The sequence below is a fragment of the Bos taurus genome, chromosome 19 (assembly GCF_002263795.3).
Source record: "Bos taurus isolate L1 Dominette 01449 registration number 42190680 breed Hereford chromosome 19, ARS-UCD2.0, whole genome shotgun sequence".
Classification (NCBI taxonomy): domain Eukaryota; kingdom Metazoa; phylum Chordata; class Mammalia; order Artiodactyla; family Bovidae; genus Bos; species Bos taurus.
Window position 1 is genome coordinate 48,524,715 of NC_037346.1, and position 15,059 is coordinate 48,539,773.

The 15,059-nt window shown below is 48.8% G+C and overlaps 1 protein-coding gene across 7 annotated transcripts in view; it reads right to left on the reverse strand.

Annotated features, from left to right (window-relative positions):
- Positions 1–580: 580 nt before the first annotated feature.
- Positions 581–15,059, reverse strand: part of PECAM1 (platelet and endothelial cell adhesion molecule 1) — a 94,091-nt gene continuing 79,612 nt past the window's right edge. For 3 of the 7 annotated variants that reach the window (XM_005221002.5, XM_015458920.3, XM_005221004.5), the window contains 2 exons: positions 6,824–6,846; positions 5,205–5,380 (listed from right to left, as the gene is read on the reverse strand). In XM_005221002.5, the coding sequence (XP_005221059.3) occupies positions 5,309–5,380; positions 6,824–6,846 (95 nt within the window). In that variant the 3' untranslated portion in view covers positions 5,205–5,308. The other 4 variants (NM_174571.3, XM_005221005.5, XM_005221006.5 and 1 more) reach the window with 4 other exon arrangements.

A 15,059-nucleotide genomic window follows, 5' to 3' on the forward strand; every position in this document is an offset into this window, starting at 1 on the left:
GGTTTAGTCGCTAAGTCGTGTCCAACTCTTGCAACCCCATGGACTGTAGCCCGCCAGATTCCTCTGTCTACGGGATTCTCCAGGCAAGAAGACTGGAGTGAGTTGCCATTTCCTTCTCCAGGGGATCTTACCAACCCTGGAATCAAACGCTGGTCTCCTGCACTGCAGGCAGAGTCTTTACCAACTGAGCTACAAGGGAAGCCCTGCATGGGACATACTTATACTCAAAAATTATTTGTTGTTTATCTGGAATTCAAATGCAACCGGGCATCCTGGTTTTGGGTGGCAGCAGGGTGTGGGGGTGGGGGTGGGGTGGGGGTTGTTACTGTTTTTGCTCAATCTGGTAACAGCCTAGCAAGCAAGCTTCAGTTGCGAAGCCAACACTGAAGTAGCCCCTGATGGATATTAATGACTCAGTGTGCCTGACTCAGACTACCTCTGGCCTCAGTGGAGCCCATGGAGGCCCTGGCCTGCTGACAGAACCTGCGTGGTTCTCTCTGTGGCCTCCTAAACTTTGATGGAGGAGTCCTCGGGCATGACAGATATTCTGTATGTGTACGGCCTCTCAGAAGATGACATCTCACGGGTCTGTGAAGAGTGAAGATCAGATTTATTTAATACAACACCCCGTAGGGCCCCTGCACTGCGTAGCCGAGGAGGACGAGGAAGGTGGCTGCAGCGGGGCATGCTCACTAGTGCAATCCCGCCACAGAAGGGCCACAGCCCCTCGTCCACACTCAGGACACCATCAGAAACACCTGAGGACCTCGGGAGACCATTCCTTTTAGCAAGGAATAAATAACAAAAAATTAGTAAGAAAAATATGCATTTCATTTTTCTATTAAAAAAAAAATTTGCTGGAGGCAGCCATCTTCCTGTCCTTTGGCCTTCAGCGTGGTAGAGGAAAAGAAAGAAAGGGGATAGAAAACCAGCCTAAGAACATCTGTGCTTTGTTCAACTTCATTTTCTATTTGGTGCATTGCCCAGAAATGAACCTTGTCTTCAAGTTGGCATCTCAAAAGAGTCGCTCCCAAGCAGCTTTGTTCTCCCAGTTGTGGCAGGAGAGGTCATGGAGAGGACAGGGTGCAGCTGTCCAGTCCGTGCTGAGCACTTCCAAGGAACAAGGACTGCCTAGAACCACAGACCCTCAAAGGAGCAAAGGCAAACAGAAAAACTAGCCCCTAAGCTAGGCCACTCTCTAGGGGGAGCTGACTGCAAAACAGAAACCGGCTTCTGTACATGAGGGTACTTGGACAAGTTCTCGATTTCTACACAAGACAAAATATTCAAGTTTCAAAATATCCCAATGGCCAGTTCACCCTGAACCTCTGGCTGCCACTCTCCACTCCCGAGGATGCTCCAACTTGCTGGGAGGCAGGCTGTGTGGGAAACTAACCAGCCCGTCTGTTAGCTCTTTATACCCAACATAAAAGTAGTTAAGATGGATTTAAAAACTGGTGGCTTGGCCTGATGAATTGCTACATTCGGTGGGAGCAGGGCAGGTTCATAAATAAGTGCACAAAACTCTTGCGATACAGGAATCATCTGTTCTTCTCGGAATGTGGGCATCCTCCCAGGGAGGCGCGTGTGCTCACGGAGTCCTAAGACCCGTCCAGGGAGCCTTCCGTTCTCTGCAGTGACAAGAGACAGGACATGCTATGGTCACACCCTTCAAGACTGAAGACTGGCTTGGTGGAAAGATACACAAAACTGCACCCAGCACTTCTCCAAGACGGCACAGCAGAACCGTCATCCGTGGGCACCCCCCACCCTGTGGGGGCAGCTCCTGCCCAGATTCATTCATCTTTCTCTCCATGTCTGTTCTGTGGGGTCTGCAGCCTCTGTTCCCCACATACACGCCGCACAGCAGACTCTCAACCAATTTCATCAAGCACCCACACAGGAAGACTAAGAAACACCCGGTGTCTTACTCCAACTCTATCTCTAAGTTAACGTTCTCTGGGTCTGTTTTTTTTGCTGTTGTTGTTGTTTGCCTGTTTGTTTGTTTTTGGTCACGCCTCTTGGCTTGCAGGATCTTAGTTCCCTGACCAGGGATTGAACCTGTGACCCCCTGCAGTGAAAGCCCTGAGTCTTAACCACTGGACTGCCAGAGAAGCCCAGAGGTCTGTTTTTAAATTTCAAAAAATGAAAGACCAAACTCAAATGATTAAATTTTTAAAAGAGTTCTAAATTATATGATTCTGCCTTTAAAAAGAATGAAATTCTGATTCATTTCAACATGGATAAACCCTGAAAACAATATGCTAAGTGAAATAAGATAGACACGAAAGGAACAAATATTGTATGATTCCACTTAAATGGGGGTATTCAGAAGAGCCCAGTTCCTAGAGACATGAAGCAGGACGGTGGCTGCCATTCTGGGAGGCAGGAGGAACAGGAAATTAGGGCTCAACAGGTGCAGACTTTGGGTCTGGGATGATGAAAAGTTCTGTGGATTTGGCAGTGGTCACACAACAATGAGATTGGACTCAATGCCACTGAATGAATGGTACGCTGAAAGATGGTAAACTTCATGTTGTGTGTATTTCGCCACAATAAAAGTGAAAAAAAAATTATTTTTAATTCCATGTGCCAGCTTACAGTGTTCTCTGACTGTTCCATGTGGTATTTGTGTTACCTACATGCCGCTCCATGAGGGGACCTCCGTCTGACCCAGGCACTGGTTTTCCTGCTGAGAATGCAAGAAACTGCCCCCAAGAGTTTTCTATACTATCAATTACTGACAAACAACACTGCCATGAAATAGAAAGTGGAAGAGGTCCTAACGACCTGCAGAAGGAGTTGAAAGGCTAGAGAGGGGTGGATTTTGATGAATGGATGGAGCAAAGGGGCAAGAGGGGAGCAGGCTGGGAAATTCCCGAGTAGAGGGCCCCCGGGCAACAGTGAGTCTGGAAGAGCAGGCAGCACCTGAGTGCATGACACTGGGCCCTCTGTGAGCACTGAGGGTACCCTGCAGTAGGTGGAAGCCAGGGAGGCAGGAGAAGTTGTGGGGACTGGCCTGGGTCTTGGGAACACCATGATGGGGTTCTGTCTGTCTCCCTGAGGGTTGGCTGAGATGGAGTCCCTGTTTCGTTCTGGTCCTGCCAGGTCTGAGGAACATCTCGGAAGGATGCAGGTCTGTGGGGCTCCAGCTGGAAGGCCAAGGCTCTGTCTCCTCCTTTGCCAAGAGAGACCCGCGAAAGCAGGCCAAGAGAGCTGTGCTGGCCCCCGGGGGCTGGAGGCCCGCCAGCCCTGGCAGCTGCCCTTCCTCCACTTCCTCCGCTTGGCCCGGAGGAGTGACCCTGGTGTCCAGCCTTTCTGCAGGCCCGGGACCAAGTCCTCCACCAGACACCTCCGCTGCCCTTTCCAGGGGAAGTGAGCTCAGGGAGCTGCTGCAGGAACAGCTCCAGGGATGGGAAGGGCAGGGCCACAGTTGTCCAGACTTTGGGGGTTTTGAACTAAAGGCTGACACACTCCCATCCAAGGCTGTGCTTGCCTGCTTTTAAATCAGAGCCCAGCTGTCAGGCACATGAGAACCGCCAAGAAATCAGCCCACTTTTGGCCAGAATATGGTGTGGACAGTCTCAAGGGTCATTTTGCTTCTAACACTCCTGGGATTTCTACTTCCTGCTTCTTGAATGTGCCTCTTCTGTGCACTTCCAATGAAGCAGATCTGTGCTGGGTGTCTGCTTAATCCTTGCAACAACCAAATGAGAGGGTTCTATTTCCTCCAGTTTATAGATGAGGCAACTAAGGTCCCAAGAGGTTAGGAAATCTGCCCAAAGTGACATGTCTAATAAGGAGCTATCAGGGAAGGGTCAAGTTTTAATGTGGGGCTCTGCTTCCTAAGTCAAAGGTTGGCTTGAGTTGAATCCTGGGTCTTGGGTAAGCAACTGCTATATTCTCCTCATGTGACAGGGGCCTTTTAGGGCCAAGCAAAGTAAATTCCCCATCCATACCCTATGCTGCCAGAGTGTCTGAGGAAAAGAACTTTAAAATAGATATCTAGGTTTTCCATGATAGTTTTCAATCTGCAGGTACTTTGCACAAGTAGTTCTCATCTAAGAAATGTTTCTCATTCTTAAGAAGCTTCTTGCTGCTGTTGTTGTTTCAGTCACTAAGCCATGTCTGATTCTTTTGCAACTGCATGGACTGTATAGTCTGCTAGGCTCCTCTGTCCATGCGATTTCCCCAGCAAGAATACTGGAGTGGGTTGCCATTTCCTTCTCCAGGGGATCTACCCAGCCTGGGGATCAAACCCCTGTCTCCTGCACTGGCAGGCAGATTCTTTACCATTGAGCCATGGGGGAAGCCCTAAGAAACTCCTTAATAGATGTTACTGTTTTTGCTATTGTCATCACCATCTCCATTTTATAGATGGGGAAGCTTAGGCTTGACTAGAGAGCTGGAACCCAGACCCCAGCCTTTTGATCCCCAATCCTGGGCCATTCCCATCGTATTCCAGCTGTCTGCTGGCTCCTGGGAAGGAAGGAGGTGAGCTGTAACTAGGAATTGCCTTTTTTTTTTTTTTTTTCAGTAAGAAGGCAAGTTATTTACAAGATCCTGAGAGCCACACAGGTTCAGATTCATCCCTTTAAGTACAGGCTGTTCTCTTTCATGTTATCTGTCTGCCTGGGCCACAAACACGATTTATAAACAAGGCAAAAATGGCAGAGGAAAAATGAAGTCAGAATGTGCCATTGAAGCAAGTCAAACAATACTAAATTAGTATTTGGCTAAGCGGCTATCTCATTGTTAAGATATTTCCTCCAATATGTTTTCAGAAGCAATGGCTATTAAACAACTGGGAATGATCGCCAGGTTTGATTTCAGGAAGGAAATCCCCTCCCATTTCCTTCTGGGCATTTCAATTAATTTTCTCCTGACCCTTGCCAGCTGATTATTAGGGAAACTATACCTGTGTCGTTTATAAACAAGATGCTTTCGCGTCAAGATTCCAAATGCCTTTCCCAACGGCTGGGAATCCCTGTGCTCCCGCCAGAAGACTTAATTATTTTGGGGGGCAGGACCAGCCACGGGTGAGCTCTCAGGAGCAGACTCCTGGGCCTGCTTCTGGGCAAACGGAAAGTTCTGTCTGTCCTAGAGCTCGGAGCCTCTGTCCAGAGAGATCGTTTGGATTGAAGACAAAGTAAATAAGTCGGTCTCGAGGTCCAGCAGACCTGCCTTGGGTGGACACACCATGATTAGTGCATCAGCAGAATATCTCTTTATTTGGGTCCCACAAGGTCCATGGAGCAAAGTTCTCACTTTCCACACTCTCAAAGCTGTGATGGCCGGGACAGTGACATCACTCTTGGAGGGAGTCTTGCGGTGTGGACTGGCTGCGGAGCTTGGAGATGTAGGTTTTCCAGCCCTGGCTCTGCAGTTAACAAGCTGGGTCATCCTGGGCAAGCTATTCTGCTCTAAATTGACCCCCCACACCCCCAGTGTCCTTCAAATGCGATCGTCTCTGATTTCAGATATCTGAGGGGGCTTAGGCTAGAAAAAGACATTCATTTCATTCCTCTTTTCCTTAAATTGATAGCCTTCCTCCATCACAAGAATGTCAGCAGCTTCCTGTCTGTCAAAGACATAATAAGTTCTCTGTTTTACAAGAATTCAGACTCGGGCAAAACAAAGGAAGCTGGGGGCCCATTGGAAGGGGCTACCAGCAATCTTGCTGAAAGTTCTTCCCAGACCTTAAAGAAGCAATCTGAGAGGCAAACACCTTATTCCTTAAGATGCTAGCTGCCCAGTTAACTTCTATGCTCCTGGGCAGCTCATAAAGAGGTGGAGAGTAGAAGATAAGGGGAGATGGGTCTTTGCAAAACTTGAACTTGGACCTCTGAGCCATTTTTTTTTTTTAACTACACCATGCAGAATCTTAGGTTTCCAACCAAAGATTGAACCCATGCCCCCGCAGCATTGGGAGTGTGGATTCCCAACCACTCAGAGGGAATATGGACTCTGCTCATCTAGGGAAGTCCCCTTCTGCACTTCTTTTAAGCATTCCTATCTGCCAAGTGGCAGCTTCCTAAATTTTCCACTAGCTACAGAATGAAACCTCATGATGAGGTACTTGAGTCTTTTCTAAGCAAGCGCTACCTCACCTTTCCCCCCATCACTCCTCACGGGCACCCTCGTCTGCTCCCATCCTGCTGCCAGAGCTTCCGCCATCTCCCCAGCCCTCAGACCTCAGCCCCTGAAGATCTTTCTACCTGGACGTGGCTGTTATGGGCTCGTTCCTCATGGCCTATCCGCATGACCCTTTCCTTGGGGAAGAAGCTGCTAACCAGGCAGCATGAAGCGCCTCGCTTCTGTTTCTGTGGTCTCTGGAGCAGCAAATTTCTCACCTCAGATAATCTCCCTGATTTCCTCACTGGGTCAAAGACCTTCCATGTCCCCCACAGCAGAGGGTCTGGTATGTGAGGGTAACTACACCCCCCGAATCTGCACTGCCCATCCCACCCCCGTCATCCCCCAAGGACCTGGACTCAGAGGGAATATGGACTCTGCTCATCTAGAACTGAGCACCCTAGATTTCCAACCCTGCAGGCCCTTTCCGGGCTTTCGTGTCCTAAGTGGGCTGCGAAGGAATGACGGAAACGGTGGGAGAGAATTTCAAAACCACAGCAGGCCTAGAAAATCCGACAGCCTGAGCACCAGGCTGGTCAGAAGAGCCCAGGGTTCTGGGGTAAAACAGACAAGGCTAGTCCAGGGGTGTCCTTGCTGGGGCTGCAGAAAATGGAGTAAGCCTGGAAATATTTCACTGTTGAATGGACTATTTTTTTAAAAAAATAATGCATATGAAACATGTACTTACAGAATATCTGTTTTCCACGAAATCTGCAAAACAAAGGATAAGGCAAAGGTGAGCAGGATGAAGAGCACAAGGAGAGTTAGGCTCCCCATGCCAATGTCTCAGAGGCTGGGCAGGCCAAGGAAAGAGACAGCGGGGAGGTGCGAGCTGGCCGTGCAGGAGACCCCAGCCCTCATGCCTCCTGGGTGCCCAGGTTTATGGCTCCTCTGCCCACAGGTAGCTTCCCCAGGACCCTGTGGCTCCATGTGACAAGCATATAAAGTTCCTGGCAGCTCATTTGACATTTTAAACAGTTGTTTTTTTTTTTTTTAACTTAATAGCACATACTATTTTAGAGGGGAAAAAAGAAACCTGAAAATTATGGAAAAGTAGGAAGCAGGTAAAAATTCTCTCTGGTTCCAAGGTTGACTGAAATGTCTTCCAGTCATTTTCCCATAAGAGTAGAGTTTTTTGTGTTTTTTGTCGGGGGGTGGAGGGTGGGGTGGGGGAAGTTATAATTATCTAGTCTATGCCATTTTAGAGCCTCTCTTTTACACATGGTGTGATTTTAGAAACATAATTGTTAGCAGCTATTTAGTCCTTATTCCACGAGTATGCAGTTGTTTATTAAACCAGTTCCTTACTTTTAAAAATTTAGGTTCTTTCCCAGTTTTTGCTATTTTATATGATGCCGCCAGTATCCTCTCTGGGAATAAAGCTATTTGCATGGTTCATACTAGTTTGACTATTCCCAGGAGTGGAATCCATGGAGCAGAAAGCATAAACAAGGCCAACGCCCATGGCATATAGAGTTCAACTGCTGTCTGAAGGGCAGGGCGCCACATCCCCTGGCCCTGGAAGGGAGCATCAGACCAACTGTGTGGAGATCACACAGTCTTCTTACTGGGGGGCATGCCGAGACTTGTCCAGAAGGTGAGAAGGAGGGTGAGAAAGGCCCAGGGGAACAGGAAACCTTCCATCAAAGGTGAGTGACCACCTGCATTACTTAGAGGTGGTTTTTACTACAAGAGGTGAGAGAGGGCTGTGATTAGCCCTTGAACAGGACCAGACTCCACGAACAGCAGAGTTTCTGAATGGGGGGGTGGCCTACCTGCTATGGCTGATATCCCAAATAGCCCACTATGGCCCTAGCTCTGAAGACATGGAATCCTGGGGAAGGCCCAAGGGAAATGAGAGTTTTGGGGGTGGTTGCTATTCTTGAAGGTGGTGGAGGGCCATACCCTCCTCCTTACCCCCAAATCCTCGTTCTTCCTTGAGAGGCAATCCTAGGGACCTTGGTTTCTACCCGGTCCCCTCCGCCACCCCCCAAGTTCAAGCCCCTTCTGAATCTTGGCTGTCCCGGGGCCCGACTGTCACAACAGGAGTCACAACCTTCTGTTTCTTTCTTGAATTTAAAAATATCCTGTTTCCACCAGTCCACTTCCCCCTCAAACCCTGTCTTATCACAGCTCCATTGTGCGTCTCTTCTAGAGGGAAAAGGGCCAGGAGTTCCTAAGGGGCCCCCTTCTGTCCTGGCTAGGCCAGAGGCAGGCATCAAGGGCCAAATGGATGAGTCAGCCCGACCAACAAGTCAAGCCATTGTGTGAACTTCCACACATTGAGTGAGGCCGTGGGCAGCACCCGCCCCCCAGCCAAACCTGACCTGGAGGACCCAAAGGACCCCATGCTTCCCGCTCCTTCAGAGCCCCAGGGCTTCTGGAATCAGACCCACGAGAGCGAGAGCCTCATTTCCTAATGCAATATAGACTCGGAATACCAACATTTGAATGTAATACATTTGATAATGTATTATAATAACACATTCATAATGTATTATTCTAATATCTTCCCCCCTGGTGGCTCAGAGGTTAAAGTGTCTGCCTGCAATACTGGAGACCCGGGTTCGATCCCCGGGTTGGGAAGATCCCCTGGAGAAGGAAATGGCAACCCACTCCAGGATTCTTGCCTGGAGAATCCCATGGACAGAGAAGCCTGGTGGGCTACAGTCCATGGGGTCACAAAGAGTCGGACACAACTGAGCAACTTCACTTACTTACTTACTTATAATAACACTGATTATACTGATAATACTGATGGAGCACCAAGCTACACACACTTGTTGTTGGTACTAGAATCTTGTGGGTAGTGTCCCTTTTTTTTTTTTAATGGAGTAAGTTTTATCTCCTTGAAGTAGCAGAGGCCACCCTGGGGGCAGGCTAGCAGTGCCCATGGGCCTAGTTTGCTCTGGGCCTCTCAAGATGGGTGTGGAGAGGGGGCACAGGCCCTCAAGTGCTCTTTCCTCCCTCCCAGAGAGGGCATGGCACAGGGCCCTCCTCTGATCATGACTCTCCATGATCAGCCCCTCCCTCGTCTACTGGAGTTCTCCCTTAAGAAGAAGCCTGGAAGTCTGAATTCCAGGCAAAGAGAAAGTAGAAGAGGGAGGCTGAGTGAAGGAGGTGGGCCCTGCAAGGCCCAGAAGACAGAGGTTAGTGTCTGGAGCAGGACTTGGCATCTCTCCCTAGAACCACAAGTCATCAGGTGGGAGGTGCCCAGGACACCTCCAAGGAGGGACACACGACTTCTAGGGAGGAAAACCAGCTCCTGTCTTGGGGGAGTCACAGGAAATTAATTCCTTTAAACCAGAATTTCTTAATGCTGGCACTACTGATATCCTGGGCTGGATAATTCTTTGTCAAGAGGCTTGTCCTGTGTGTTATAAGATGTTTACCAGTATCCCTGGCCGCCGCCCATTAGATGCAGGAGCAACCCCTTTCCCCACCCCTTGCCAAATTATGATAACCAAAAATGTCTCCAGACACTGCCAAAGGTCTATTGCGTTGAGAACCACTGCCCTAAACTGCAAATCTTATCCTAGACCTGAGTGCTCTCAGAGGGAAGAACTGACTGTGTTGTTAATTAATTATGAGAAACCACTTATGCTCTGATCTTTAAAACTGGAGTAAATATATGTTAATAAGTTATGTTTTGGATGAACTGCAAACCATTTTATAAAGTACTTTCAGGATACGCTGGACCCCTTTGAAACCATCAAGTGCTGAATCAGACTGAAGGTACAAACTTCCTGGGCTAGCCAGGAATTCCAGTTCACACAAGGCTCAACCAGGCTGAGTGCAGCTGATGACTAAGCCATGGCAATGCACTCCAATATTCTTGTCTGGAGAATCCCATGGACAGAGGAGCCTGGTGGGCTACGGGCCATGGGGTCACACAACTGGAGGGACTTAGCATGCATTGCTGACAAATCCTAATCTCGGGCAAAATAAGTGGAAAGGAAATAACTTGAAAGACCTAAAGTGCTAAGCTTGCAGATCTAAATTATGAGGCAATTGTCAGCATTTTCTCCACTCCTGAGAAAGCTGAAGTTTCCTGAGAGGCAAGATCTCCTTCTCCACCCATTAATTCCGGCTGTGTCTTCGGGGCTAGTTCTCTTTTTCTCCTGAGGCTGACTTCAGCTTGGTCTCTTTCTGATAAAGTCTTCTTAGTTCTGAGAAACCCTCTCCTTCCCTCCCTAATAGGCAGGGAACATGTAGCAAAGAATGGTCTAATGGCTGAAAGTGAAGCAGCTCAAAGGTGGAGAGATTTCCTTGCCTAGGACGAAGAGTTAATTGCTGGGACAGGAAGACGTGTGTGTCAGCAAGTTGGCCAAAAAGTTCTTTCGGGTTAGTCTAGCCGCTGGTGTGGCAAACCCAGACAAACTTTTTGGCCAACCCAATAGAGGAGCACAGGGAACTCTGCTCAATATTATGTAACAACCTAAGTGGGAAACGAATTTGCAAAAGAATAGATACATGTATATGTGTAAAAAAAATAAAAACCAAAGTAACTCCAATGGGAAAATAAGCTTTAATACAAATTTTTCTAGTTACGCTACTATAATTAGTACTCTGTGGTTCAGTTTGCCAAGTGGTTGGTGTCTGACTCTTTGCACCCTCATGGACTGCAGCATGCCAGGCTTCCCTGTCCTTCACTATCTCCTAAAAATGATTATTTCAGGTGTTGGAAGAGTTAAGAGTAAGAAGAAACACAGCGCCATTTGTGCTTGAGCCACTGTTAACAACATATTAATAATTAATTTGAATTTTTCAATACATTTTCAACTATCAGAAAAACAACAGAATAGCAGATGTGTAAGACTGTGGTCAAGACTCAGTGGGAGGTAATGAGTTGGAAGAGTTGCCTCCTTCCTCCTTGTTTTATAGAACTCACCTGCCCACCACAGCCCTTATCCACTCAACGGCCATGTGCATTCCTGAGACACACCGAGGTGTTCACCTTGCAGCAACTCCGCTGAGGCCAAGGGCATTTTATTGAGAATTAATGAGGAAACTGGGCTTCCCCGGTGGCTCAGTGGTAAAGAATCCGCCTGCCAACGCAGGAGACTCAGGTTCGATCCCTGGGTTGGGAAGATCCCCTGGAAAAGGAAATGGCAACCCACTCCAGTATTCTTGCCTAGGAAATCCCATGGACAGTCCATGGGGCTGCAAAGAGTTGAACAGGACTTAGCAACTCAACAACAAGGAAACTAATTGGTGACAAGAATTGGGGATGGGGCAAAGTCCTACAACCTGATGAAGGTGGAGCTGAGATCAAACCCCAGGGCTCCTACTGAACATGTTTTCCATTGGGCTGCAGTACAGAGAAGCATCCAGGCTGGCCTCGGACCAACACAAAAGCAGCAGCAACACAGTGCAATGGGTCCTGAGACCCAGGACTTAATTCAGATTTGAAGGGCAAACTTGGAGTCAAGGATGGGTAAAGGATTAGGGTGGACTCCAAGGGACCCCGGGGTGACTCTTAGAAGTGACTGAGTCCCCACCCCTCATCAACAAGTTCCAGGGCGTGGGTCGGGAGTGACCAAGGCATAGACAAATGACCATCACTTCCAAACACAGGACACTGAGGCTCTGAATGTTATGATCGTAAGGCCACTTAAGATCATTCATTCAATCCCCTGATTTGACAGATTAAAACAATTGAACATGGTCAAATTCACAGAGACAGAAAGCAGAATGGTCATTGCCAGGGGTTGGGGGCAGGGTCTGGGAAGTTATCGTTTAGTGGGTAAGGAGTATCAGTTAGGAAAGATGAAAAAGTCCTAGAGATGGATCGTGGTGATGGTTGTATAACAATGTGATTGTACTCAGTGTTACTGAAACGCACACTTAAAAATGGTTACAATGGCAAGTGCTATGTATTTTTACAGTTAAAAAACAAAAAACAAAAAACTGAGCTTCGAGCCTAAAGCCAAGATCTCAAAGACCTGGTGCCTCCCACAGCCCATCAGCTCCCCAGACACTCCTCAGCCTGCAGCCTCCAACACCCTCTCCAGGGCCCTGGTCCTACCCAGAGCCCCACCCTAGAGCTGCTCCTTGGGGCCAGGCCTGCCCGATGCCCTTTGGCTTATCTAGACAAGCAGTTTTCCTTTGTATCACTCAGGGGGAAAAGGGAGTCTAAGTGCCAGAACTACGTCCTGTGAGCCATTTCCCAAAATAGCCAGCCCTGAAGTGATGCGTGTTGGAAGAGGATGGGAAACTGAGAAGCTAAGGTGGGGAAGAATGAAACACTAAGAAGGAAAGGTCAGACAAGACCCCGCCCTGTACTCGGCTTACTCACTGAGACCTACTTCCACTGGGGCCTTTTATTTTTATTGTGGGTCACACCCTCCCCTTAAAGTACACACACACACACACACACACACACGTTTCTGGGTTATCTCTACTAGCCAGTCCAGAACAATCACTCCAGGATTGCTGGGGAGTAAGAAAGACTCTACCCCTTTGAATGAGAACCAGAGCAGAACTCAGAACATCTAGAAAATGGTTCTAAAAGCATATCCCCGGCCTGACAGCAGCCGCACATGGGAATTTGTTAGAAATGCAAGTTCTCAGCCCACTCCCAACCTACTGAATTAAGGGTGGTGCCAAACTACCTGTATTTTAACCCGCCTGCAGAAGCCCTCATCAAGATTCGAGCCCATGCCCCTCATTCCACAGAGAAGGTGACCGAGGTCCCGAGAGGCTCCCTGACTCACCTGGGGTCACCCAGACCACACCATGCTATTACTCTTACTTTGTAAAGAGCAACAGAGTTGAATGCTCTAATCAGGCTGATGACAGTGGAAACCAGTTGGTTTGGCAACACAGAGAAGGAACATGAAGATTATGAAGGGCATCGCGCTGCAGCCAGGCTCCCTGCACCCCATCCCTGCTCTGCCACGGGCCAGAGTAAGCTATGTCACCTCTGGGCCCATCTCCCCATCTGTAGGGCAGGAATAATAACGGAGCCCCCATCAACCCTGTGATGGGTTTGAGCGGCTGATAAAGGAAAAGAAAGAAAGAAAAGGGAAGAGGAATCAACCAAGGCTCCCAGCCTCCTCCTTTGGGCAGCAGACAAGTGGGAAATGTTCAAAAAGAGGAACTCCCTTGGCTTCCAAGACGCTGGCTTTTGCAGCAACGATGTGGTTTTGGCTACAAGGCCCAGGGCTTCCTCTACCCATCTGACAGGAGCTGGCTGCCAGGTTAGAGACCAGACTGTAGAGAGACCCAAGCCCCAGTTGACCCCTGATGGCCCAGAGGGTGCCGCAGGAGTGCCCCGGCCTGGGAGTCCGGAGCTGGCTCTCGTCTTGCGCTGGGCCAGGCACTGAACTCTATGGCTCAAGTTTTCCTTATGCATTTTTTAGCTAAAATGGATTGACTGCTCACCCTGGTAAGAATGGGCTTCCCTTGGTGGCTCAGACGGTAAAGAGTATATCTTTAATGTGGGAGACCCGGGTTCGATCCCTGGAGTGGGAAGATCCCCTGGAGAAGGGAATAACTACCCACTCCAGTATTCTTGCCTGGAGAATTCCATGGACAGAGGAGCCTGGCGGGCTACAGGCCATGGGGTCGCAAAGAGTTGGACTGCTGTCTCATCCCCTTCTCTTATTTAGTCTCTTCTCAGTTTAATAGTTGAAGAAACTGAGTCTGAGAGAGGTGAGGCATCTTGGTCAGAGTTGCACAGCTGGTGATGCGGCAGTACCAGGGCAGGGGCTCAAATGTCTGCCAGCAAAACAGGGCCCTGCGCCACCTCAAATCTCTACTGGGTTGGGTTCTATGGCCTAGCTTATGGTCTGTTTCGGCTAGAGGGGAGCAGGCGGGTTCCAACAGCTGGGGACTGAAAACTCAGGCATCTAGAACCACCCTGGGGACCCTGAAAAAACGCACTAGAACAGTTGCCCTAAAGCAGAGTAGAAAATCAGAGTGTGTCACCCTAAAATAAGCCACTTTGGCATAAGGGTCATTTTGAGCTGGAGGCAAATAAGAATCAACGGAGGCAAGCTTTCCAGGACCTTCCCTCATTCTTTTTCTTGTTAATTATCTGTCTTTTGTCAGGCTAATCTGCAGGGTCCCTAGACACTAGCTCTTGGGAATCCACACAGGGTGTGACCTTCACCAGCAGCCTGGGGCCTCCCTGGGTGGCCTCAGGTGACCCGAGAGCCCAGGCCTCCTGTAGCCTGGGGTTCCTGCAGTCTCCACCCTTCACCAGCTGCCCTTCCTCAAAACCAAAGGAACTCATTTGGTGATCAGGAGTGTGGAATCCAGCTCTGGGGTGGGCCAGTTTTCAGTGAAAGTGAAAGTCGCTCAGCCGTGTCCAGCTCTTTGTGACTCCATGGACTATACATGGAATTCTCCAGGCCAGAATACTGGAGTGAGTAGCCTTCCCCTTCTCCAGGGGATCTTCCAAACCCAGGGATTGAACCCAGGTCTCCCACATTGCAGGTGGATTCTTTACCAGCTGAGCCACAAGGGAAGCCCAAGAATACTGGAGTGGGTAGCCTATCCCTTCTCCAGTGGATCTTCCCGACCCAGGAATGGAATCGGGGTCTCCTGCATTGCAGGCAGATTCTTTACCAACTGAGCTATCGGGGAACTAGCACTAACCTCGGGAAACTGTTTTAAGCTAAGTCTCGTATCCTCATCTGAAAAATGGGATTTATTGTGGAGGATTGAAAGAGGTAATGTCATATAGACCACTTAGCACCAACAGTAAGTGCTTAATAAATGTTGAGTTTTTGCATAACCAAAGCAACTGAAAGCAAACCTTCTCAGGGACCATGAGGAAAGCAAAGGGCATTTTTATACAAGTACCCGACAGGACCAACCTTGAGCCCTCTCTGAATTTCAGCTTTCTGTTACACTGGAAGAACGGAGGGAGGCTGTTTCTGAATTTGTGTTTTGCTAGCTCTGAATAATACTAAGAA